General features: G+C 40.1%; 1 protein-coding gene across 9 annotated transcripts in view; it reads left to right on the forward strand.

Annotated features, from left to right (window-relative positions):
* FHOD3 (formin homology 2 domain containing 3) overlaps nt 1-25,777 on the forward strand; it is a 498,596-nt gene that overhangs the window by 385,481 nt on the left and 87,338 nt on the right. For 7 of the 9 annotated variants that reach the window (XM_030925939.1, XM_030925940.1, XM_030925942.1 and 4 more), the window contains 3 exons: nt 13,311-13,445; nt 18,954-19,004; nt 25,020-25,234. In XM_030925939.1, coding sequence (XP_030781799.1) covers nt 13,311-13,445; nt 18,954-19,004; nt 25,020-25,234 — 401 coding nt within the window. The remainder of the gene's footprint in view (nt 1-13,310; nt 13,446-18,953; nt 19,005-25,019; nt 25,235-25,777) is intronic. The other 2 variants (XM_030925941.1, XM_030925945.1) reach the window with 1 other exon arrangement.

The following is a 25,777-nucleotide window of genomic DNA, read 5'->3' on the forward strand; positions in this document are numbered from 1 at the left end:
TTTAACATGTTAAATATTTTCTCTAGCTTCTTGAATATGTGGACTATAGTCATAATAACTGTTTTTTCATTCTTCCCAACTAATTCTATCATCTATGTCATTTCTGGATTGGTTTCAGATAATTTACTTTTTTCTTCTGATTATGGCTTGTATTTTCATACTTCTTTGCATGTTTGGTCATTTGTTATTGGATACCATATTTTGTAAATTTGATCTTGCTGGGTGCTGGATGTCTTTGTATTCTTATAAATATTTTTGAGCTTTGTTCTGGGACGGGCTTAACTCAAAGTTTGATCCTTGTAGGTCTTGCATATTTAGCTTTGTTAGGCAGGACCAGAGCTATGTTTAGTCCAATATGTTTCCACTACTGAGGCAAGACACTTGTTAAAACTTTAACCAGTTCCTTCTGAATTATGAGGTTTTTCTCTGTAACTGTTGGGAACAGGCAGTACTCTCTGCCTTATATAATTTCCAGGCACTGTTTGCTCTAATTCACTTGGATAGTTCTTTCACTGGCCACAGATTACTTTTTACACGCATATGCTGAACAATCCTCACCTAGTTACTTGAGGAAAACCATCTGCAGATGTACAGAGGCGTGTGTGTGTTTGTGTCTCTCTCTCTGTATAGACCATTTCTGGTATGTTACCCTGCCACTGTTAGCCCCACTGGCCTCTCCAGATGCCAACTTTGTCCCCTCTACTCATGGAGACTTCCAGGCTCTGCCTGAGTTTTCCCTTTATGTACCACAACCTGCAAATGTTCTCTAATCAGTAAGCTAGGGCTATCATGAGGATCACCTCCTTTGCTTTTCACCTGTCAGGAATCACTGACCTTCATCACCAGTTTTTTCAGTGCTGCTGTTTCATGGATTTTGTCTGGTTTTTAGTTGTTTCAGGTACAGGTAAATCTGGTTCCCATTACTCTAAATGGACTGAAAGTAGAAGTCCAAGAGCTTTCCTTTTTTCACCACTGAAATCGACTCCAATTAGATGTAGAAAGTTGGATGGGTTCAGTGTGCCAACTTTTACTTTATAGGGAAACTTTTATTAGAAAAGCTAATTTCCGTAAAGAGACAAAAGAAAAAAAGCATCATGAAAATGATAGGTTTCATTGTCCATAAATTTGTCCACTTGCTACATGTGTTTTTGTGGCATTGCTCACATCACTGAAGTAGACAACAAAATTCAGTCAGTGAGTATTGATGGCACTCAGACACAATTACTGTGGGGGAAGGAGGAGAAGCTGGCGACAGGGACTGTTTCTGATGTGCTCCCAAAGGAAACAAGGGAGTAAGCCATGCTGGAAACAATGTTCATTCACAAAACAGTGAAGGAACGAACCAATCATTTGTGATGATATGCCGAAAGGACACATCCAGGAGTCTGGAGAAATAAAGAGCAGTGTCCACTGTGGTCATCAAGGGAGGTGTCTTGAAGAACTTGGGTAGAGAGGAAGTGAGATACCACTAGGCAAAGGAACTAGACTTCTTTGGGGACCAAGATGGTGAATGGCTTGATTGGCATGGAGGTCATTTTAGGGGACATTTTAGGGTACAGTGGGATATGAGTTTAGCTAATAGGTCATATTCTAGATGATTTTAATTGCTGCAACATTTCAGATTTTATTGGAGTCCACCAATGAAGTGTCAACTTCCTCAGACTGAAATAGAGAAAATATTTTCAAAACCCATCCTGTTTCAGTCAGCTTTTAACTACATAAGAAATCACCAAAATATAGTGGTTTAAAACAACAACCATGCATTTACCTCATGATTTTATGGGTTGGTAATTTTGGCCAGGCTCACCTTGAACAATTACTCTGGTCTCAGCTGGGTTAACTGAGGTGTTTGCAGACAGCCGGTTGTTGATCGTCTCACTTGATATCTAGCAATTGTCTGGCTATCAGCTGACTTGATGGGGCAGCTTGGCACCATGCCTCATGGCCCAGCCACCTCGCCCAGACTTGTTCAGATGGCAGTGGTGTAGGGTTCCCAAGGGCAACAAGGGAGCAAGCCCCGGTGTGCAGACACTTTTCAAGCCTCTGCTTGAATTGAATCATATTTCTGATTGCTACATTGGCCAAAGCCAGTCACATGTTCAGCCTAGATTCAAGGGAATGGAGAAAGACTGCTTTTTCTTTAAAGGAGTTGCTGCAATGTTCTGTGTCCATTTTTATAAGATACTGTGTGTCTGCTAAAAATTTATTGTGTAATAAACAAATAGAAGAGTGACCCGCTGACTGTTGAGTTTAAAGTTACTCACTTTGTTCAAAAAGTAATTACAGGCTATCTGACAGACTTAAATTATATTTTGAATGGTTCTTAAGTGTTTTAAAAAGTGAAACTAGTGTACTTTCTCGTTTTTTAATCCTTTTTTTCTGGGCTTAGCTCAACTGAAAAATCTAGTATATTTTAATCTCTCCTATTTGTCTTAGCCTTATCTTTATAAAGATTTCCTGTTTTATGTTTAGTCTATTTGCAGGTAATTAGTTAAACAACATGCCAACTCATCATCGAAAAAGAAAGACCGTCATTGACAGAAAATCTCCCCCTCAGCTTTTGGTCATCTCGCTCTGTTGTCTTTGCTCAGCCTGGGCAGTGGGTTTGTTCTGTTAAGAGCCAAGAGACATTCCAAACTACTTAAGATGGAGATAGGACTAGTTGTTTTGCGTTGTTCTTCTGGCAAATCACTTTTCTATTAAAAAGGCAAGAAGTCTTAGAAAAAGGAGAGGTTACTGTTGATGCATTTAAAAACCTCATGGTGTTATGGAACAGATGAACTGTTTGTTTCCGAATCTAAGAAGTTCTTCTCATTATCAAGTATATAATTTTGGTTCTTTCTGAAACGAGCCCTTTTATGATTCAAGTTTGTATAATGGAAATAATGTTGAATTCCTATGGAAAAAACAATGTAAGTCATGTACTTTACCTCTCCCCCTCAAGAGAAGTGGGAACCTGAGTTAAGTATTCCTAATCACCACTTAGTAGGTTTTCTGGGTCCCTGACAAGAGTGAACGCTCTCACAAAGCAGGCAGAGGGAGAGGCACAAAGAAATGGCTGGAGACCATGTGTGAATTTAGCCTGGACAGGGGTTCCTCGATCTGCCCTCCACACTCAGTGGCAAGGAGGGAACTGCAGGGCATTCCTGAAGCTAACCCAAAGTCAGGTGGGGAGTGAGTAGCCACAGCTGCCTTAGGACTCCTTTCTTCTGTTGCATCCTGCTCTCTTTCCATTCCATTGCTTCATGGACAGAAATCCCTCTCTGAGATACATATGTTAGAGGGATATATATTAAATATTAGTTTAACACATATTTAAGGGATATGTATATCCCTCTGATATATATTTTAGTTCTTTCTGAAACTAATCCTTTTTTTATTCAATAATAAAATATTGTGTTTTATTCAGCATGGAAATGCTGAATTCCTATGAGAAAAACAATGTAAGTCATTAACTTTACCTCTCCCCCTCACATATGTGTTAAACTAATATTTGGATCTAAAATTTCAGTCTGCCATTGATTTCCACTACGATTTCAGAGTATATTTTCAAAAGGAAGGAAAGTCAAAAATTCTGATACTGGTTTTAGGCAACTTTCTATTGCTTCTGTGGTGAACTCTGAACAATGAACCCTGAGTTTTGGTGACACTGACGCCCTGGCTTTCAAGTTCACATGCCTTATGATGCACCTGTGTTTTCTCTCACAGCCCCGGTGCAGTGACAGCCTCATGACTAGAAACAGTGCTGAGGGGTGAATCCAGATTTATACACCAGGGAATGCAGATCTTCCACCCTCAATTTTGTGACAGTCTTGAGGGCCTTCTTTTAAAAATTTATTTTTAGGCCGGGCACGGTGGCTCATGCCTATAATCCCAGCACTTTGGGAGGCCAAGGCAGGCGGATCACGAGGTCAGGAGATCGAGACCATCCTGGCGAACATGGTGAAACCCCCTCTCTACTAAGAATACAAAAAAATTAGCCGGGTGAGGTGGCGGGCGCCTGTAGTCCCAGCTTCTTGGGAGGCTGAGGCAGGAGAATGGCGTGAACCCGGGAGGCGATGAAGCTTGCAGTGAGTGGAGATCGCGCCACTGCACTCCAGCTTGGGAGACAGAGCGAGACTTCGTCTCAAAAAAAAAAAAAAAATTCTTTTTATTTTTTTTGAGAGACAGAGTCTTGCTCTGTCACCCAGGCTGGAGTGCAGTGGCATGATCTTAGCTCACTGTGACCTTGAACTCCTGGCCTTGAGCAGTCTTCTTGTTTCACCTTCCCATGGCCCTTCCTGTTCACTGGTGAAGATGCTTGTCAATTTTGATGTTATTTATTCAGCAACTAGGTGTCTGGTTGGACTTTAAATTCCCTTTGTGGTTCTTCTTGCATTCTTAAAATGGAGGTCAGTGAAACTTTCTGGATGAGCACAGTTTCAGTGACTTGCTGAGTGAGAGCTGCAGTTCCTGGAATCCCTGTCACTTGGCTAGGAGAATATGAGTACAAATGACATTAACTGAGACAGTGAGGGGAGCGTCTTGGGGCAGCTAAGAGACTTCACATGAAGACAAACATGTGAAGCTGTCACATGCAAGCACCTGCCCTGGGAGTAAGCTCTGGGATAAGATGTCACAAACTCTCATGCAAAGAGGAAGATTTGAGAATATGATGCACACTGCTCTGGATTTGACCCTTCTAGTAACATTTTTTTCCTCAAAAAATTGAACTTGAAATTTACTGTTACTTCTGGGGATTTTTGAATGCCAATACAATTTTTTGTTGACTTGCATTTCCTTTTCCTGGAATCTTAGGCCCCTGTGAGCTCAGTGTCTTACCAGCGATGGGAGGCTAGGGAAGAACTACCATGATTTTCAGCACACTGGGTTGTCAGCCATGGGAGAGGCCTCCTGCACACCTAGGGAAGGCTGGCTAGTCATGTACCTACCCTCCATGGCCACCTCCCTGCACCAGAAATCAGGGTCAGCCAGGTGTCCCTGGCCATGCAAGTTCTTAGCTGTGTCCTCTGATGCTCTGCCACTCACAGTGTCTCAGTTCCTTCCCACGTGGTCTCCTCTGTTCCTTTGCTTCCTGCTACCAGCCCCTTTCTCTCTTCATAGAGTCAGCATCATTTTTTTTCTCCCTACAACTTTGGCTCCTTCTCTACTTTGTCCTCTCATGCTTTGGTCTTATACAGGGTCACCAAGGGTCTCCCCACCTCCAGGCCCTTTTGCTTTTACTTCTGTCAAATGCACATTCTCTCTCTCAGTGCACAGCCCTGAGACATGACTATGATTAGCTCAGCCTTCTGTGCCAGGAGCCTTGCATGCCACTGGATAACCTGCCTTTTGATGGGCTGCCTTTGGGGCAGGCACCCACCCTGCATTCACTCAGCTGTTGCCAGTGGGCAGGGTCTAGTGCAAAAAACTCCTTCTCTGTAGGTCCTTATCATACATGTTCCCATAGAGAATAGGCTGGGGGTCCGGGAGCAGTGAGACTAGCATATACATATTATTCTGACTTCATGCATCCTGTTTATTCAATCATTAGTTGATTCATCAGACAGTGAGGCTCTTCTGTGTGCCAGGGTAGAGATGAATGAGAAAATAAGATCTGACCCCGAAATGTAAGCTGCTAAGAAAAAATGTGACACATATATGGAAAGAATAAAGACTGAATTCAGGGTAGTGGCCATCTCTAGGGAAGAAATGAACATGTACTGTGACAAATGCTGCTGGAATGGTGCTTCACTAAGTACCAAAGGTGTGGAGAGGGGAGGGGGCATCAGTCAGCCTGGGACTCTGGCCTGACAACTGGTTTAAAAGCCCAGCTCTGCTGTGTCCTAATATAATTTCTCTGTGCCTCTGTTTCCTCATATATAAAGAAGAGGATAATTCACAAACTTAGCTCTTTTAATCCATGTATTATTAATAGGTGCAAAGTAACTGGTACACCATATCATTTCCAGAAATATTAACTATTATTACCAACAATTACCAACCATATTTCAGTAGCATAGAGCTCCTGTTCCAGATGTCCCAGAATGGGAGGCTCTCACCAGGTGCGATTTTTGGAGCACACCCTGGGGCCTGGCAAAGTGAAGATTAAATATTATAATTCCTCTCCTTTAGAGTATATTATCCACTCTCTTATAAAATCTCTCTGGCCTCTTGCCACCTGCATTCCCATGTGACTTCACTAGGTTGCAGCTGTGTTGGGCATAACTGCAGATGACTTTAGCCTTCCAGGTGCACGCTGAGCATGGCATGTAGTCCTGATGACTGACCTACCTGGGTAGCCATGACGGGAAGCCTCAGCTGAAACCCCTGGCCCACTGGAGTCCATCAGTTTGGGAACTGCCAGTGTCATTCTCCAGACCTGGCCTTGGGGACCACAGCACAAACCCCCATCCTATCCCACTCTTGCTTTCTGCAAATTTTCAACACCCAACATAAAGTAATAGCTATTGAGTGCTTACTATGGCCTAGATGCTATTCTAATCAAATTCTCATTTACATTCTCATTTAAACTTTAGTACTTTATGAAAAATCATTTATGTAAAATGATTATCCTCATTTTACAAATAAGTAAACTGAGGTTTGGAGAGATTCAGTGAGCAGCCACACTCAAATTTTCTCATCCCAAGCCCTGTGCTCATTCCTTTATGTCATGATTGTAACAACTTCCAATCATTGTAGGTATTTTCCTGGAAGAATATGAAAGATAAAAATCTGTTAAATATGCCTTTTTAAAGAAAAGAGTTTACCATGCCAGCATGAATTTTGGTGCGTATCTTTTTAATGACAATTTGGGATGTCCATCTTCTAATAGAAGCAAAGTTGCTTAGATTCACCTAGGAATTCTCCTCCTGCTACAGTTATCTGTTATTTAGGCAAGAGAATTAATCTTTCATTACTCATGGCATTTTACTTTATTTCAGGAAAAGAAGAACTGTTCCTCATTACTTCTAGTTAGAAGCTCACATTTCCATTCTCTCAGTACTGAAATGATTAAAGAAAGGGCCTCCAGGTGTTGTTAATGCTGCCTGCTGTTGTGTTCACAGGTGAACTCTGGCCTAAGAGCCAAGATGGGATCTGCTTTTGCAAGGTCCAAGTGTGCAGGAGGATGAACTGCCTATCCTTTTTTTAGAGGCTCCCAATAAGGAATGACAGCTTTTACTTGACTAAATTGAACCCTACTTAAGTTTCTCAAGTTCTAATACTTGTCCAATTCTAAACAATTTTAAACAAGCTCTATTGTTCTCATTTTTAAATAAGGAAATGGTGTTAAGATCTTATATAAAGAGGCTTCATTGTGACCAGGTTTAGCTACTAATGGCCTATTATAAAGGTTGAGATATTTAGAAGAATGAGCTGAAGTCACAAGTGTAAGGAGAATAGCAAGGACCTCATTTTGCTCCTCACTTAAGAGCGTAGACCAGCAATGTTGCTCCTCTCTCTCCCCTCTGGAAAGAGAACTCAGAAGGTGAGGCTCCTAGTGCTGGAGAACAACACACAGGGCAGGCTTTAAAACTGGACTGAATCAAAGTCCTCACTTAAGGGAAATTATTTGGCTCCTAAAATAATTCTTCTGTATAAATAAACAACCCTATTTTTTGTTGTGTTTCTGAATTCTAGAACTGGATATAACTATTGATGTTCAGTTAGCTTGGGGTTTCAAAGACATTTGATATACAAGTTATTTATATACCTAAGAAGGACTTTTATTTATTTACGAGAAATAGAATGGCTTTAAAATATATATTCAGGGCTTACAGAAAATTTTAGATAAATCTGGAAAGTTGTAGAGCAATAAAGAGTATCAGATATAAAATTGAAACCCTTATCCCTTTGATTTCCCTTCTTCCTCAGAGATGATCATTCCACTGAATTTGGTGTTTATTATTCTCATATATGTTTTTGTTTTTACGAAATGTACGTGTATCACTAGTATGTAGATTTGCCATGCGTGTATTTAAACTTCATAGAAATGATAAAATACGATTTCTTTTATTCAGTCTACTTTTCACTATATATTTTGCTTTTGGGAATTGCCTATGTTCATATCAGTCTAGTTATGAATTTTCACAGATGTAGAGTGTTCCTTTCTAAAAACAAGCTATATTTTGTTTATTTGTAGGTATTTATGTTATTTCTGATTAACCACTAGCAAGTAATAAAAACACTGCAACATATAGAATTCTTTACCATACATGTCTGTCTTCTTTATGCACACAAAAGTTACTTTCTAGATAAACCTAGAAGTGGAATTGCTAGGTTTTAGGATATATACATCTTCAAATGCATTAAGTGTTTTTTTCAAAATGATTATATTAATTTAGACTTCTAGAAGCAGTGTATGAGAGTTATTCTGTGCCAATGGGTTAGTCTCATCAGCCATTAATTTTTGTCAATTTTTAATCTGATAGGTGTGAAACAGTATATCACTGTGGGTTTTGCTTGCATTCCTTTTCCCTGATTTCTAGTGAAGATGAGCATCACTCATATATGTATTTGGCCATTTAACTTTCTTCAGTGAAATGCTCATTACCCTTTGCCCATTTTCCTCTGGGTAGTTTGTCTTTTGCTTACTAATTTGAAGGGGTTCTTTTTGTATAATGTATACTAATCCTTTGTAGTTTATATATGTTACAAGTAGTTTCTCCCAGGTTATTGCTCTTCTTTACTCTTATGTAGTCTTTCAATGTGCACAAATTTTAAATTTTAATATATGCAGATTTATCAAATATTTCCTTTTTGGTTACTCTTTTTGGTTTTTGGTCTAAAAAAACTTCTGTATCTTGAGATCTGAATGTTGTAAAGTTTTGTATTTTACATTTTTCACTTAAACTATCTAGAATTTATTTTTATATTTGGTATGAGGTGGGACTAGCTGTATTATTATTATTATTATTATTATTTTTTGAGATGGAGTTTTGCTCTTGTTGCCCAGGCTAGAGTGCAGTGGTGCGATCCTGTCTCACCACAACCTCCACCTCCCAGGTTCAAGTGATTCTCCTGCCTCAGCCTCCCAAGTAGCTGGGATTACATTTGTTAAACAGTCCATTACTTCCCCACTGATATGTAATAACACATTCGACATGAATCAGGATTCTGTCTGTGTATGAGTCTGTGTCATGGCTCACCGTCTCACTCCATTCATCCATGTTTTCATTCGTGCACCAAGACCACTTTCACGGGCAATCATTGTGGTTTCAGAATGGGCTTCATATCGAATGTGGCCAGTGCTCTGCTTTGTTCTTAGTCAAAATTGTCTTGGTTATCCTTAAAACCTCAGATCCTGTGTAAAAATTTTGGACTCAGCTTGTAAAATTTCATGAAAAATCATTTTGGGATATTGATTTGAAATTGTATTAATTGGAAAAAAGAAAAGAATTGGCATCTTGACTGCATTGATTTTTTCAATACATAAATGTGATATAGCCTTCTTTAGAGTCTTTTAATAAGATTTTATAAAGGTCTGTCATATTACTAGTTAAGTAGTTTGATAGTTAGCTTATGATTAACTTGGTAAATTTTTGCTGACATGTAAAAATGCAATTGCTATTTCTATGTTTTATATATAGAAGCTTTGCTAGACTCTTAATAAAATAACACAGGTTTTCTTGGATTATCTTTATAAGATGGTCAGATTATCTGTAAATAGTGGCATTGTATTTCTTTCCTTTCCTTATGCTTTTTACTTTTCTTAGTATTCTGGCTCGAACCACCAAAATAATGTCAAATATAAGCAATGATGGAAACATCCTTATATTATTTTTAACAGTAAACTGTTCTTAATATTTCAGCATTAAGAATGATACTGGCGGGCCGGGCGCGGTGGCTCAAGCCTGTAATCCCAGCACTTTGGGAGGCCGAGACGGGCGGATCACGAGGTCAGGAGATCGAGACCATCCTGGCTAACACGGTGAAACCCCGTCTCTACTAAAAATACAAAAACTAGCCGGGCGAGGTGGCGGGCGCCTGTAGTCCCAGCTACTCGGGAGGCTGAGGCAGGAGAATGGCGTGAACCCGGGAGGCGGAGCTTGCAGCGAGCTGAGATCCGGCCACTGCACTCCAGCCTGGGCGACAGAGCCAGACTCCGTCTCAAAAAAAAAAAAAAAAAAAAAAAAAAAGAATGATACTGGCTGGGTATAGTGGCTCATGCCTGTAATCCCAGCACTTTGGGAGGCCAAGGCAGGATTGCTTGAGCCCAAGAGTTTGAGACCAGCCTGGGCAACATAGGCAAAACCCCGACTCTACAGAAAACACAAAAATTAAATGGGGCATGGTGGTGCATGCCTGTGGTCCCAGCTACTCAGGAGGCTGAGGTGGGAGGATCACTTAAGCCCAAGAGGTCAAGGATGCAGTGAGCCATGATCACTCCAACCTGAGTGACAATGAGACCCTGTCTCAAAAAAAAAAAAAAAAAAAAAAAAAAAGGGAAAAGAAAAAAAGATACTTAACTCTAGTTTTTAAAATTTTCCTTGCCAAATACCCACTGTCAGATTAAGAAAGTTTCCTTCTGTTACTAAGTGTACTAAAAGGGGTTTTTAAAAAATAACAAATGGTTGTTGAATTTAAAGTTTTTTCTGCATTTGCAGAGGTAGCCATGGGTTTTCTCCAATAAACTATTAACGTGGTAAGTTATATTCATTGATACTATCATCTCAAATTACCCTTACATTCATTGGACAAACACAATGTGATTTTGTTTCAGATTTTTGTAGTGGTGTTCATAATTGCAAATAGTATAGAAGTTGCTCTCCTCACACTGTTCTTATCTGGCTTTAGTGTCAGAGTGATATGAATCATGTAAAATGGGTTGTGGAGTTTTTTTTTTTTTTCTTTGTGTTTTCTGGAACTTTCCATATGTCTAACTTGAACTCTTCCTTCAGTGCTAGAAATCACATTAAACATCTGACTCTCATGGATTTTTTTCATGGGTGTGAATATATTTGTAATTAATTAACTCAATTTCTTTTGTTAGGTTAACAGAGCTATTCAAGATTTCTATTTCTTCCTCAGTCAGATTTGGTAAATTATATGTTTTTAGAAAATCATCCGTTTCTTTGATTTTTCAAGTGTATGATAAAAATTTCCCCTTATTTTTGTAATGTGTTTTGGTCACTGTATCTATAATTGTATTTATCTGTCATTCCTGAATATGCTCATTTGTGGCCCTTTTTCTCAAACAATTTTGATAGAACTTGTCTATTAGGTTTTTCACAATTATAAACCAACTTTTAGTTTTGTTGATTTTTGTCTATATACCTTTGTTTTCCTTTTTCATTAGTCTTTGCTCTTTATTTTTTTCTTTTATCTTCTTTGAATTTATTCTACTGTTGCCTTTCCAATTGTTGAGCTGATCGCTCATTAATTTTTACTCTTTCTTTTCTTCAAATATAAATACTTAAGAATAAATTTCCTTCTAAATACTACTTTAGAAGTATTCTACAAAACTTCATATTTAACTTTTTCATTATGGCACCCTTTAAATGTATTCTAATTGTCTGTGTTTTTATTTTTTTGACCTAAGTTATTAGACATGTTTTAGTTTTTCCAATTATATGGATTTTTTTCAAATGTATCTCCTTGTTATTTATTTTTCAATTCAGTTGCATTATGATCAGGAAGGTAGCTCGTGTGAAACCAGTTTGTGGCGTTCATTCTTGAGCTTCGTGGCAGAATTGATTGTCAATTTTTGAGTAGTCCTTATATATTTGAAAGAATATGTTTTCTCCAGTTTGGGCACCAGGTTATATAGATGTTAATCTATTAGATAAAACTTAATAATTGGGTTAAATGAATCTATTATATACATAACAATTTTATCAATTACTGTGCAAGAGGTATTACAAACCTCTTTACTCTGTTGATTAGATTTGGCTGGATACAAACAGGGAAAAATTCCCACAAAATAATAATAGCTTACAAAAGTTAGAAGTTGGTCTGAACTTCTTTTCTGAGAAAGATAAATAAACTCTATCTATGCCTTAGTGTCCAGAGATGATGAAAATAATTCCATAGTGAGCCTGGACTGTAGAATTTGGTTACTCCTTCCCTGTAGCTATCAGGGATTGTGGTTTCTTCCCTCCATGTTCCCTGCCACCTATGACTGATAGCCACAGGTGACTCACCTTTTCTAGGAAGAACATTTGTGGGACTCATGGCAGTCTGTGTATTATGAGAGTCACATCTTTCTCCTGCACTGAGACCTGTGTTCCCCACCTTGCAGGTATATTTTTCACTGAATCCAGGTAGGATTTTATCCACGCTATATCCTTGGATAAATAAATTGGCAAAATATATTTCATAAATATTTGTCTCTTTGTTTTTGAGGTTTTTTCCCATAAGTGAAGTCCCCAATTGTCCATAACAGATTTTATTCTCCAGAGATCCATCAGACTCCTTTACATAGCTAACCCCTTTCCTTATATGTCATACAGTCTACTTGATTTTATCTTCTCCCACTCATTCTCTGATTTAACATTTCCTGTAATACTCACCCTGTGGTTTCTGTCTGAGGCCTTCACACACATTTTCAGTAAACAGTCCAGACTGTTTGTGTGATGTTACTAATACCACTGCCTGTCCTTTGACCATGCTGAGTCCTTGGATGCTTCTTAACATACAATGTCATAGAATGAAATTTCCTTAATTCTATTCACATTTCAGCCAATTGCAAGTTTTTTTGTCCTCATCTGTCATCTCATTGCCTTGTTCAATTATTCTAAAGAAGTGTATTGTGAAATTGATATACAGTAAAATATTTTTAGTGCATGTGTAATAGAAAATAGTTTTCTAAAATCACTTTTTAAAAAATCTTAGATTTGGTGGTACATGTGCTGGTTTGTTAATCGGTGTCTTTCATGATGCTGAGGTTTAAGCTTCTAATGATCCCGTTACCCAAATAATGAATGTATTACCTGATAGCTGGTTAGAAAATAGTTTTAGATTGAAAGCTGGTTCTAACTTATCTACGTCTGAACATAGACCAACCGTAAAATGTATGTAGAATGTATATACATTCCTGGAATACTTCTATGATACCCATTTTTGAGAGCTGCTTACATGTCAAGCATGTTGCTTGGTATTTTCTGTCTGTTACCACCTTTTTTCCTACTAGCACATTCGCAGCATATTGCTTTTCCCCATCTACACACAAAAATCATGAAACAAGAAGACTCGAGGCATTCAGTGATTTCCCCCAAGCACTGCCTAGGTACCAGCAGACCCTCAGTTCTAACCAAGGTCTGACTGATGCTTACTTCAGTACTTTTAATCAAAGGCCAAGCAACTGAAACATTAACTCATTGTATCTGCAGGTCATCACCGAGTGGTCTTCTCACATCATCCTTCAGGCAGCACCAAGAGTCACTGGCAGCTGAGAGAGAGAGGCGGCGGCAGGAGAGAGAAGAAAGGTTGCAGAGAATAGAGCGGGAAGAAAGAAACAAATTCAGGTAAGAAGGATCTTAAGATTTTTTTTTAAATAATGAGTTAAAAATTAAAGCACGTGACTTTACAGCTGTATACATTTACTATTGGTATTAAAGGAAGTAATGAAAGTTCTGTCTGTATTTTTAAGGAAGAGAAAGACATACCTGAAATAGGCTGGATCTGGTTTGTTATGGCCTTTGTTTCTCTAACCATATGGCAGGAAGTACAGTCAGCCAAATACAATTAGGAACTCATGTATTCTTGAGTCCTTCATTGTCTGCAGTGGTCCTATCCAGGCCTTCCCGATGACAGAGAGCCTAATTATCTTAACTTAATTTGCCATCTCTTCCTAATGGTCCTCATGTTTTATTCATGCTCCATCAATGCCCAAAAGGAAATACTTTTCCCACTTTCTGGTTCGCCTTTTGATCCCTGTAACAATCATCAATATATTTTTTTAAACAATAATATCTTGCTATGTGGGGGGAAAAGTCATTGTGTTGATTACTCTCAGCCCATTTCCCCCTGATCTCCTGGTCTCTGTACAGCTCCAAGGATGTGTTCCTGGATTTAGCTCATTCCAGGTGCCATCTCTTGGCCTGGCTGTCCCCACCGATCCCAGTGTGCCTTGGCTTCTCCTTCAGCCAGTCCACCTGTTCTCCACATTCTCCAGGTCATCCTCCTTCACACCCATCCCCTGGGCTTAATGCTGTGCTGTGCTTTATGGAATGAAAAACAGTTGCTATGTCTCTCCTTACATATTACTTCCTTCTACTCTTCCTTATCTCCTTTTTCCATTTTTCCCATTTCTTCCCCACCTCCTCCTCCTATACGTTCTCTTCCTTCTTAATCCTTCCAAGTCATTTCTATAGCTTCTACATTCTTTCCTTTCATTTATCTCCCCGTCTCTACCTCCTGTTTCCTTAGCTCAGTTTCTTTTTCAAACAATATTACCATCAATTATTCCCCATTAAATCTACAAGGAATATAAGGCATTGTCAATGAAGATTTAGAGATTTAATAATATGTGTTTTTTGTTTGTTTGTTTGTTTTTGTTTTGTTTTGTTTTGTTTTGTTTGAGACAGAGTCTCACTTTGTTGCCCAGGTGGAGTGCAGTGGTGCGATCTTGGCTCCCAGCAACCTCTGCCTCCCGGGTTCAAGTGATTCTTCTGCCTTAGCCTCCCAAGTAGCTGGGATTACAGGCCACAGCACCACGCCCAGCTAATTTTTGTAATTTTAGTAGAGATGGGGTTTTACCGTGATGGCCAGACTGTTAAACTCCTGACCTCAAGTGATCTGCCTGCCTTAGCATCCCAAAGTGCTGGGATTGTAGGCATGAGCCACCATGCTCGGCCAATAACTTGTGCTTTTTTGAAGCCAAGAAGTGTATGTGTAATTGTAAAAATGATCAAAATATGAGCAGAGTTGTGAAGTTGCTTAAGTATAAGTCACTACTTCATGAAAACAAATGCCAAGTCTGTGAAATGCTAATCCTCATTTTTCTAAGACTGGGTGAATGGGCTGCATGAAGTAAACCAACATCATTTCCCTTCAAGATTGTGTAGCACACCCTGAGCTGTTACATTTCTACCAAATGATATGTGGAAATGCCAGTTCTGTATGCACCATTTTTCATGAGGGTAGTTCTGGAAGTTGTCACTTTTAGAAAGACCAGTTCTTTAAATCTCTGGAACAGGTTAAATGTTTCCTGATTTATGGTTTTCTGGGAGATTTGCATATTTTACCACCAAATAGCAGCAGAGAATCTGAGTGAAATACATGGAAAATTCAGAGATTAGCTTACATCCAAAGTTTTTTATTGAAAACCTCTTGAAACAGGGTGCTGGTTCTGGGGAAAATGGAATTCGTTCACTCCATCCTGTCTCTTCTTCTGCATTGCTGAATGCAATCATAAACCATGGAGAGAATGTGTGGAGCTCTGAAAACTCTGAAATGTAAAAGAGAGCAGGTGAATTAGGAAGGGAGAGTAAAATTAAGTTTTACAAAACCAGTGAGAATTTACCATTTTTTGCCTTCAATATTACTTGGCATGTACTCAAAGGCACCCAAACCTAGAAGTGTATGCCAAATCTGGACCAAAAGAGCCCCAGAAGAAGTCCTCTTTTTCCAGACCGAGGCACAGCAAAGGGAATTTCTAAAGATAAAAGTGTAGAGAATTCCTCTTATTTCTTTATCTCCTACTGTAGCCTCCCAAGCAATATTGCTACAGAAGCACAGCAATGGCAGCAGTGTCCAGGCAGGTGCCTGAAATGGGAGGGGAACTCTTGCTCTGACCATAAGAGCTACAACCCCATGATCACTAGGCGTATCACTTTGCTCTCCTCCTGCTGTATTGTCCTGGATGCAGATGCAGTTACCAAAAGTATGTGGCAGGACGGGGAAAATAAAGCCCAAGCCTTCTGTCTGGAGGACCATAAAAGGAAACCCAAGGAGCCAGAAGGTGTTAGTTAGGAAAGCCACAGAGAGCAAGGACATCAAGAGAGCACTCCTGAATGCATGTCTGATTTGTGCACATGTGGCTTCAAACCTACACGGCATGCCATAGCCTTTAAGAACTAAGTACAGAGTGGGAGTGGGTGACCACCCAGATCCCAGAAAACTGAATTAATATTGGAACCAATGTCTGAAGGCAGGTTACAACTTGCAGACTGAACTTGACCTGGTTGATTACCTGCTAATACAAAATAAAACAAAAATCAAGATTCTTTGTAGAATTTAAATAAGACCCCAAATCTCATTACAAAATAAGTAAAATGTACAGAATACAATCCAAATAACTTATCATAAAAATAATTAGGAAAATGTTAACTCGAAGGAAAAAGAGAATTAAAAGGTGGCTAACCACAAAGGACATAGATATTATACATTTAAAGATTTTAAAGTAGCTATTATAAATATGCTTTAAGAAGTAAGGGCAAATACTCTTGAAACAATGAAAAGATGTCTCTGTAAAAAAAAAAAATAAAGGATATAAAGATCCAAATATAATACAGGAAAATTAAAATAGAAAATTTGTCAGATGGGCCAAATATAATTGCTATGAGAGAAGAAAGTGAACTCATTGCTATGAGTGAAACTGAAGATAGAACAACAGAAATTTTCCTCCTGAAAACTAAGCAAAACAAACAAAAATTGAAAGAAAAATGAACAAAGCCATAGGGACCTGCATAATAACATCAAAATGGTCTAGCATTCCTATCAGCAGAGTCCCAGAAGTATAGTAGAATAGGACAAGAGTGCATTGGCTTTTTTTGTTTCTTTCTTTCTTGAGACAGGGTGTCACTCTTTTGCCAAGGCTGGAGTGCAGTGTCACGATCTTGGCTTACTGCAGCCTCGACCTCCCAGGCTCAGGTGATCCTCCTACCTCAGCCTCCCAAGTAGCTGGGACTACAGGCATGTGCCTGGGACTACTGGCTAATTTTTGTATTTTTTTTTATAGAGATGGGGTTTCGCTGTGTTGCTCAGGCTGGTTTTGAACTCTTGGGCTCAAGTGATCCTCAGCCTCTTAAAGTGCTAGACTTATAGGCATGAGCCATTGCACCTGGCCATGCATTATAATATATATTCAGAATTATGTTATTCATATGTGTATGTTGGCAGAGTAAGAGTTAGGCCTAGGCAGGTTGTCGTCAGAGGCCATGCTCGTAACTGTTAACCATTTGCTCTTGATTTCTAGTGATTCTAACTTGTCATTTAAAAACACAGAGAGACCTTGGCAAAATGGCCCTCATCCAGTAATGACTGCTAATCAAGGACAGACCATAGGCAACTATTAATTGTGGTGACTGCAGTTCCATATTTCTCAGGATGTGAATGGAAAGAAATTCAAAAAATATATAGGAAAAGCTTTCTAAAGTAGTCCCCGAGATTACCCAAATGGCTGACCTTTTATCAGCCATTTCATTGATTTAAATTGTTTATGCTCCTGGTACTTCTTGTAAAACATCTGAAAGTTGTTCTTTATTGTCATTTTTGTTGAATATGGTCTTAAGCCTTCTGAGTTATAGGAAATTTTAGTTCTAGTGTGGAAAGTGATGAGGTTGGATGTTTATAAATGATGACAAATCTGAGTCCTTGTTGCATTTTTCTCCCGGTCCTATACTGCTGTAGTCTAACTTACTGTCCCTTTATATCCAGTTACCAGTACACCAAGAAATAGAATATTTAAACTATATTGTGAGGTCCAGTGTTGAAAACCATGATGTTAGGATTCTTCAAGAAAGTAAACAGTCCAGTGAGAGATGACTAACCACATAGTCTTAAACTTAGATTCAATTTGGAACCTAACCAGCAGGAACAGAAAAACAAAACATTAAAATTAATCAGATTTGGGCATCTGTGGGTACAGACAAAAGAGAAGGAACGAAGGAGGAGCTTCAGTGATCCCACAATAGAAACTGAGAGTGTAATGGATGAGGAGAAGGAATCCTGGGTTGTCACTGTGGATGAGAGTGTGGCGATTCCTCAAAGACCTAGAACCAGAAATACCATTTGACCCAGCAATCTGATTACTGTGTATGTACCCAAAGGAATATAAATCATTCTATCATAAAGACATATGCACACGTATGTTCATTACAGCACTATTCACAATAGTAAAGACATGGAGTCAACCCAAATGCCCATCAGTTGATAGACTGGATAAAGAAAATGTGGTACATATACACCATGGAATGCTATGCAGCCATAGAATGGAATGAGATCACGTCCTTCACAGGGACATGGATGGCACTGGAAGCCATCATTCTCAGCAAACTAATGCAGGAACAGAAAACCAAACACCACATGTTCTCACTCGTAAGTGGGAGCTGAACAATGAGAACACATGGACATAGGGAGGGGAAAAACACAGACTGGGGCCTGTCAGTAGGGGGATGGGGGAGGGAGAGCATCAGGATAAGTAGCTAAGGCATGCTGGGCTTAATACTTAGGTGATGGGTTGCTAAGTGCAGCAAACCACCCTGGCACACATTTACCTATGTAACAGACCTGCACACCCCACATGTATCCCAGAAATTAAAAAAAAAAAAAAAAAACTCCTGGATTGTGGAAGGAATATTCAGTTCGTGGAGTGCAGCATAAAATGACCAAGGCATTTAGATTTAATTTTTAAGATGGCTGTAATGGAGCTACCAGAGCTCAACTGGATGCTAATCACCTCCAAAAGCTATTGCTTGCTTGTTATTGCCATATTTTAGTTTTGGATTTTTAAAAAACTTCTCTTTCCTCAGATGCTTACATTCTTTCCAACAAGTAATTAGTAGGGTTTCTGGGTGAATCCAATAATCCTATGTTTTCTGCAATCCCTGTGATTGTATTGAAAATCAATTGTATTTAATAATTTGGGAGTACAGCCTTTAAAGTTTTAAAAATTTAGCTACAACTATTTTACATTTCTGAGGCAGTGGCGGTCTTTCATGATATACTGTTTATAATTTATTGGTAATTATCTGAGCATCTAATTCTGTTATTTTCTTTTCCTGTTTATTTGTTCTACATATTTCCATTAGCCGAGATTATTTAGACAAAAGAGAGGAGCAAAGGCAAGCAAGAGAAGAAAGGTTTGTGTATTTCTTCTTTCCCATTGTAACAAATTGCATGTGACTTTGCACTGTTAACCTAGCATGCAGAGAGAGTGTTGATTAAAATATAACTGTTTCACTTAAAACCTTGCATAGCTGACATTTTGCAGAACAGAGTGTACTAGTTACCTAAATTTTCCAATAAAAGTTTGGATTTGTCATTTGGTGCCAGCATGGTTAAGTGTGTCTGTTCCTTCAAAATTCTCCTTCAAATGAGCACATTAATGTTAGCGTAATTGATATAGGGCGTATATTTGAAATACCCTGCACCACTGCTACTAAGCCCAGAGTAGGTGTTCCTACTACGTGCTTTCATGTCACATGATCAGCACTCCTTCAACAAATATTTTAGTATACACACTGTGCCAGGCAGTGGCTGGGGGCACTAAATATACCTGAGACTCTTTCTGGGTGTGACTGGTCACTTACCTGTCTCCCTACTGAACTGTACTCAGCTCCTCAATGGCAGGGACAATGCCTGGATTTCCTTTATTTCCCCAGTACCCACCACAGTGCTTGGCATGTAGTTGGGACTTAGGAATAATATATGGAATCAGTAAATGAGTAAATGAACCAACAACTTTATTTAAAATATTCAAGCTGTAAGGTACTTTCTTTTTTCATTTTAAAAACTACTTTATTTATGATACAAATCTTTGTGGTTTGTGATGCTAACCAGCAAAGGCATGAATACATTTTTAAATTTCTGTCCACAGAATAGTTATATGCAATTTTGTAAGAAAAACATATATGAGATACATTACTTTATAAGATTAAGAAGTATGTTATTAAAATGTTGCTGTAATATTCAAACCAGCCTAGGTCATATAAAGGAACAGCTCAAAACTCTGGTGTTGATCAGTAGTATATTTCAATGGCAACATGCTTCGAATCTCAATAAAAGATACAAAGATGTTCAGTGTCTAATAAATGCAGATAAACAGTGGAAACTGGTTTTACAAGTAGACTGGCAAAAGGCAAGTTTTTACCCCCAGCTCTTTACAGCCTGCAGTTGTCCCCTCTACCACCAGGTGGGGTGACTGCATGGAGAGATGGAAAGGCTGATTTTACACTTTCTATGCTGGAACCAGCTGGGGACCTAACAGTTTCTGGACTGGGCCAATAAGAAGTAGAGTTGTGCTAATTTTCTAAACACCACCTAAATACATCAGGACAGTCTGAGGTAGGCAAGAGTAGAGACTGCCTATCTTCAATTTAAGAATTAGATGCTTAGATTAGCCTCTTAAATAAAATGATGGCATTGCTTTGATTCCAACATTCTATTTGATTATTATCATCCTAATAACCAGTTGTGGTGGCGAATCGAGAGTGAAAGATGCTGCTAAAGAAATGGGAAACTTATATTTCTCACTAGTACCTGTTTTTTACATCAGAGGACATCACATATACTTTCACTGAAAATGCTGTTGACTTCCTGCCCAGGCATGAGGAACTCAATTTTATTTTTCAGTTCTCCCCCCAGATTCTGTACTTCTTTGAGCTTTCAACAACTTGACTGTTAGGTTATGTCCACACAGACAAGGCTTGGCAGCTCCTGGGGAGATGGTTTAGGTGCTGTGTCTCTGAACTGGCTCAGGCTGACTTAAAAATTTCCCCAAACCACAGAAGTCCAGCTCTTTCTGGATATTATTTACTGCTCTTTTTTTCCAAACAAGCCTTCACTAATGTCTGGCAAACTTGTAAGAGGAGGTTGCTGCTTCTCCTGTCTCCTCTGGTTCTGCGCTTAGTCTGCTCCCAGGCTGCCCATCAGCCTGAACACAGGAGTGTGCTCTCCAGGCCCACTGTGGGATTCTTTCCTCAAAGACACCTCTCTGTTTACACAGAGGCCTGGGGAAGCAGCCATGAGGTTTCCTTTGGTTTGGCCCAGCCATTTTTCTTGTTTGTTTTCTTCTTGAATAACCTGGTGAAGATGGGAGGGGAAATAGACTTTCATCCCTGTTTCGAAAGCTGTTGAGAGTTCCTAGTAAGCCAGGAAAAAGTAAGATTTCCAAGTGTGATGGAATTTGGAAATGGAAACTAGTAGAGATCAGAGGTGGGAGGGAGAACAGAAATAAGGAAAAGTAGCTCTTCCAGATAGAGCGATGTGTGTTCGTCAAGTCCCACATCTCTTACCCTTAACGCAAGACTCGGAAAAAGACAGAGTCACAGCAGATGGTTTTTGAGATTTGTATCATGTAACTGTAACAAGATGACTGTCATCTTATTTTAAGGTGTAGTGACCATCTGGATACCTGTTACATTATTTCATATCATCTCACTCCATAATTTCAGACAAACTATGTTATTGGCAATGGTGCAGACCAGGACTAAATTTCTGTTGAGATGCTACTTCTCATCTTTTTAAGTATTAGAAGAAAGGCTTTATAGGATAATGATTGATTAAAATGACATTCACACATAATTTAAAGGAGAAAAAAGAAGTGTGTGTAGTAAGGAATGAGACCAGGCTGGGGGTGTGTTGGGGGGTAGCACAGGAGGATACTTCAGTGTGGGTTTGTTGGTCTGAGGGAGACAGCAGGGCATGGAGAGGAAAAGGTTTAGAGCAAACAGGGGCTATGGGAACAAAGTGCAAAGAAAAGGTTGGAACTGGGCTAGGGTTTTGGAAATTGTGCATGAAAATGATCAATGAAGCAGGAAGAAAGGATTCTGAGCCTTGCTTAGAAGGACTGAGAACAGGGCAGAAGTTAGAAGGAGCCAGATTTTAGCTTAATGTAAATGAGAATTTCCAAATAGAAGTGTGGCAGGAAAAGTCATCAGTAAGTAGGTCTAGGTTAATCTAAAGTCAAGCAGAGTTTCTGTAGGGCCCTGTGAAAAGAGACTGAGCCGCAATACCAGCCCTGCCACTGAGTCCTGGTGGATGTTGGAGTTCATCCCAGTGGTTTATTTGTCTCTCTCTTCCACTGAACTGTGAGCTCTGTGAGGGTGGGATTTTTCCTTGTTTATTATTAAATCTTGAGTGCCCACTACAGTTCTTAGCACATGACAGTACTTGACAGATGTTCAATAAATAAATGGAAAGATGAGTGAAGAAACAAATGATCTAGGCGGAGGATAAACGGGAATGTTTGGATGAAGGCAGCAAAAGTAGGAAGTCTTTTCTTGGGGCTGTGGTTTGTGGATAGAAAGCCTGGTGCTTCCCACAGAGGAGGCTCCGTCGGTCTGTGGATTGAGTGTGACTTCGCGTGGCAGCAGGGATACGTGACAGTCATTGCATGGGCCGGTGGGTCCTCAGATCAAGTACTGTTGGGCCCCATAGCACTTACAGTCATTGTTTAGGAGAAGGTTATGACATAGGTCCAGCTTCCTCCCCAAGAACTGCTGGAGGTTCATGTAGGGCAGGAGGGGTCGCTAAGCTGTAACACCGTAAATGCCTGTGACATGGCCATCCCCGTGTACCAGCCCACCACCTTCACCACTCTGGCCACTGCGGATGAACACTGCTGATGCTTTTTCAGAAAGGTTTAGTGCTCTTGACCTCCATGCCTCTCTGTCCCTGCCGTGTAAAAAAAAATTTTAATTATGATCAAATGCACATCACATGAAATTGACCATCTTAACCATTTTAAATGTGTTTTTCAGTAGCATTAAGCGCATTCACATTGTTGTGTAACGAGTCTCTAGACTCTTCTCATTTTATACAACTGAACCTCTTTCTCCATGAAACCACAACTCACCATCCCTCTACCTCTGCTTCTACCATTTTTGTCTAACACATAAACATCATTTTTCAGGACAATTCAGATTAAACCTTTAACTCTTCCCATGTCTTATGGATCTTCAGTGATGGCATCTGTGAGGCCGAGGGGTGCACAGGAATAGCACTTGAGTCAAATCTATCCAGGCTCTGGGATGAGTGGCCCCTGGAGACTCCCAGAAAGTGGGTTAAACCCTTTGGCTGCCGGCAAGCTCCTGCCTACCTGGCTGCCCACAGGGAAGTGTGCGGAAGGCCAGGACCAGGAATGAGCCAGCAAAAATGAACACAGTAAGTGGGTTGTCCTCCTGGCTGGAAGCCTTTCACAGGGCTTCGTCACCACCACCCACCCCGGACTCATTTGATTTCTTGCCCTGGGATTCTGACCTCCTGAACTCCTGGATCTGTCCAGATTCTCTTATTTGCACTCATTTCTTGTCTGCCCCTTTATCCTGTTGCAGCAGCGTGGGAATACCTGTGCTCACAACTCCTCCTGGACTTAGGCATTCCTGGCCTTGAACTTGCCACCATCCCATTTAACACATACCTGCCGGAGGCCCTGCGTCTTATCCTTAAAACTGTTTTCTTTCAAGGTGGTTGTTACTTCCACAGCCAAGTGGCTTTTTCTTGCTGGCCTGAATTAAGTCCAGAAACATGTTCCTTTTGTTGCCTCTCTTATCCCTCAAGAGGTGGTGCTGTTGGCCAAGCTTCAAGTGTTTGTATCTACATATACACTCACTGCACACCTTTTATCAGAGATTCACCGTGAATGCAAGTTCATTCCCCACAAAAATGAAATGGGATGCATTCGCCCCCTCGGCATCCTGGGCTTCAGGTGGGCCTCTGCAGGTGGGGTGCCACTCTGCAGGCTTTTCCCTGCAGGCTCTGCCTGCTTTTCATCAACCCATAGCAAGGCACTGAGGGAAAGAACAAAGGATGGTAATCATCCTGTTCACGAAAATCCTATTATCTGCTTTTTGAAAACAGACGTACGTACACATGTGAAAAGATGACTAAATATGCCAGGCAGTAAATGCAAAATGCCATCTGAGCTGAAGGGACTACATATCCGACATGAGTTCAGAGGCAAGGCCAAGATCACTTTCACCTGTGGTGGTCAAGGCAGACCTCCTGGAGGGAGATGCGCATGCAAGCATGGTCCGAAGGGTGGACTGCCTTTGGACTGGCAGAGAGAAGGGGTGAGGATTACAGACGGGGAAACCACACCCACCTTGAAGATGGGATGCAAAAAGTGCATGCTTTCTAACTGCATTGTTTTAAAATATTTTAAATATGTGCTCTGCTTTATCTGGGTAAATGAACAACACCCTGTCTAATGCCCATTGTGAGGAACTGAAGCAGTGAATTGGATAGATGCAAAGTGAGGGTCTTGAGTAAGCTGTTCCAAAGTTTAGTGGTGGGTAAGATAGTAAGTAACCTGCTACAGCTGAATGCATACATTTATTTCTGAAAAAGATAATGGTGAGTAAAATTAGCAGACATCTGGAAGAGGCACACATTTCAAAGTTATTTTGGTCTGATCTATAAAGTGCACTATGAGGAATATGATTGGTAGCTGGTCTTAATAAACAGTTAGTGGGTTCTGCCTGCCTGAAATGCAAAACAGATGTATCTTTGTTCTTTTAAACTGACTTTGATGAATAAACTATATGTGACGTCAGGTTCAAGCTATTGGATGTCTGATTCCTACTCAGAAATATTTTAGAATATAAAAAAAGTTTCCATGGTCAGCACTGAGAGAACAAAGTAAATTCCAGTTGCATTGCTGTTAGCATTGAAGCAGGTTCAGAAATTCAGAGAGGCAGGCCTTCATCCAAGCAACCCCGTTTGGTATTTGGGGGGCATTTTTTTTCTCTCTGCCACACCAAGCCACCCACCCATTTCACAGCTGTGAGCTCTGAGGGGTTTGATTTTCAGCCATCGCTCTTGTGGCTTTTTGATGGTGATTATTGCTGTTTTGCTTATTTACAAATGTTCCCTAAAAGAGCAAGATAGGATTCTGCAGCAGTGATCCAATATCTACGGGCTGTGTGATGCTGCCATTTCCCCCAATTTGCTTGGTTATGAGTGATGTGGGATTTTTAATCATTAGCATCTTGGCTTTGCTGGGTGTTTTTGGCAGGCTGACCCTCCAGCCAGCCCTGCACTGTGCTGTGTGCATCAGGAAACCGGCTCATTCTGCAGGTGTTTCATCCATAAACAAGCATCAGCCACGGGCTCCTCTTTCGTTTGACGGAAACCCTTTGGAATTTAACTTTCAGATACAAATACTTGGAACAGTTGGCAGCTGAGGAACACGAGAAGGAGCTGAGAAGCCGGAGTGTGAGCCGGGGCAGAGCCGACCTCTCCTTGGACCTGACCTCGCCGGCAGCCCCAGCCTGCCCGGCTCCTCTGAGCCATAGCCCCTCATCTTTAGACTCTCAAGAGGCTCTCACAGTGTCTCTCTCCTCCCCAGGAACCCCTCACCATCCCCAAGGTGAGTACAGGGAGAGTAGAGGGAAAATGAACGGGTTAACATCAGATGGGCTTCCTTGGGGGCAGTAGTGATGATTTCAACCTGCAGACTAATATTGAGACAGCAACTATGGGTACACTTTGTTGATGGGGGCTGGGGGTGGTGGTGACTGCAACTGCGTGGTCACTAACAAACTAGACATCTTCAGAGTCTCAAAGTAAAATGATTCATCAAAGTTGTCAATGTATGGCCGTGGAAAAAGGAGAATATGGAAAATAAGCTTTACTTTGACATTTAATCTTAAACACTGGGATATTCATTTAATACTTTATCATTTGGAGATGTGGGTCTGCCCAATCAAGCGACCACATTTGAATGTTCTTACCCGAGGAACTGTTAGTCTGGTTTAAATTAAACTGAAGGAGAATAAAATTAATTACAGCAAGCAAAGAAAAATGTAGACCTAGTGAAAATAGAAGGTAATATTCTTTAGGAAAATAATTCAAATTGTAAAAATTACTGGTACACGGTTGGGTGTGGGTGTGTGGGTGTGTGTGTACGTGC

This window comes from Rhinopithecus roxellana, chromosome 21 (assembly GCF_007565055.1).
Source record: "Rhinopithecus roxellana isolate Shanxi Qingling chromosome 21, ASM756505v1, whole genome shotgun sequence".
In the NCBI taxonomy this organism is placed as follows: domain Eukaryota; kingdom Metazoa; phylum Chordata; class Mammalia; order Primates; family Cercopithecidae; genus Rhinopithecus; species Rhinopithecus roxellana.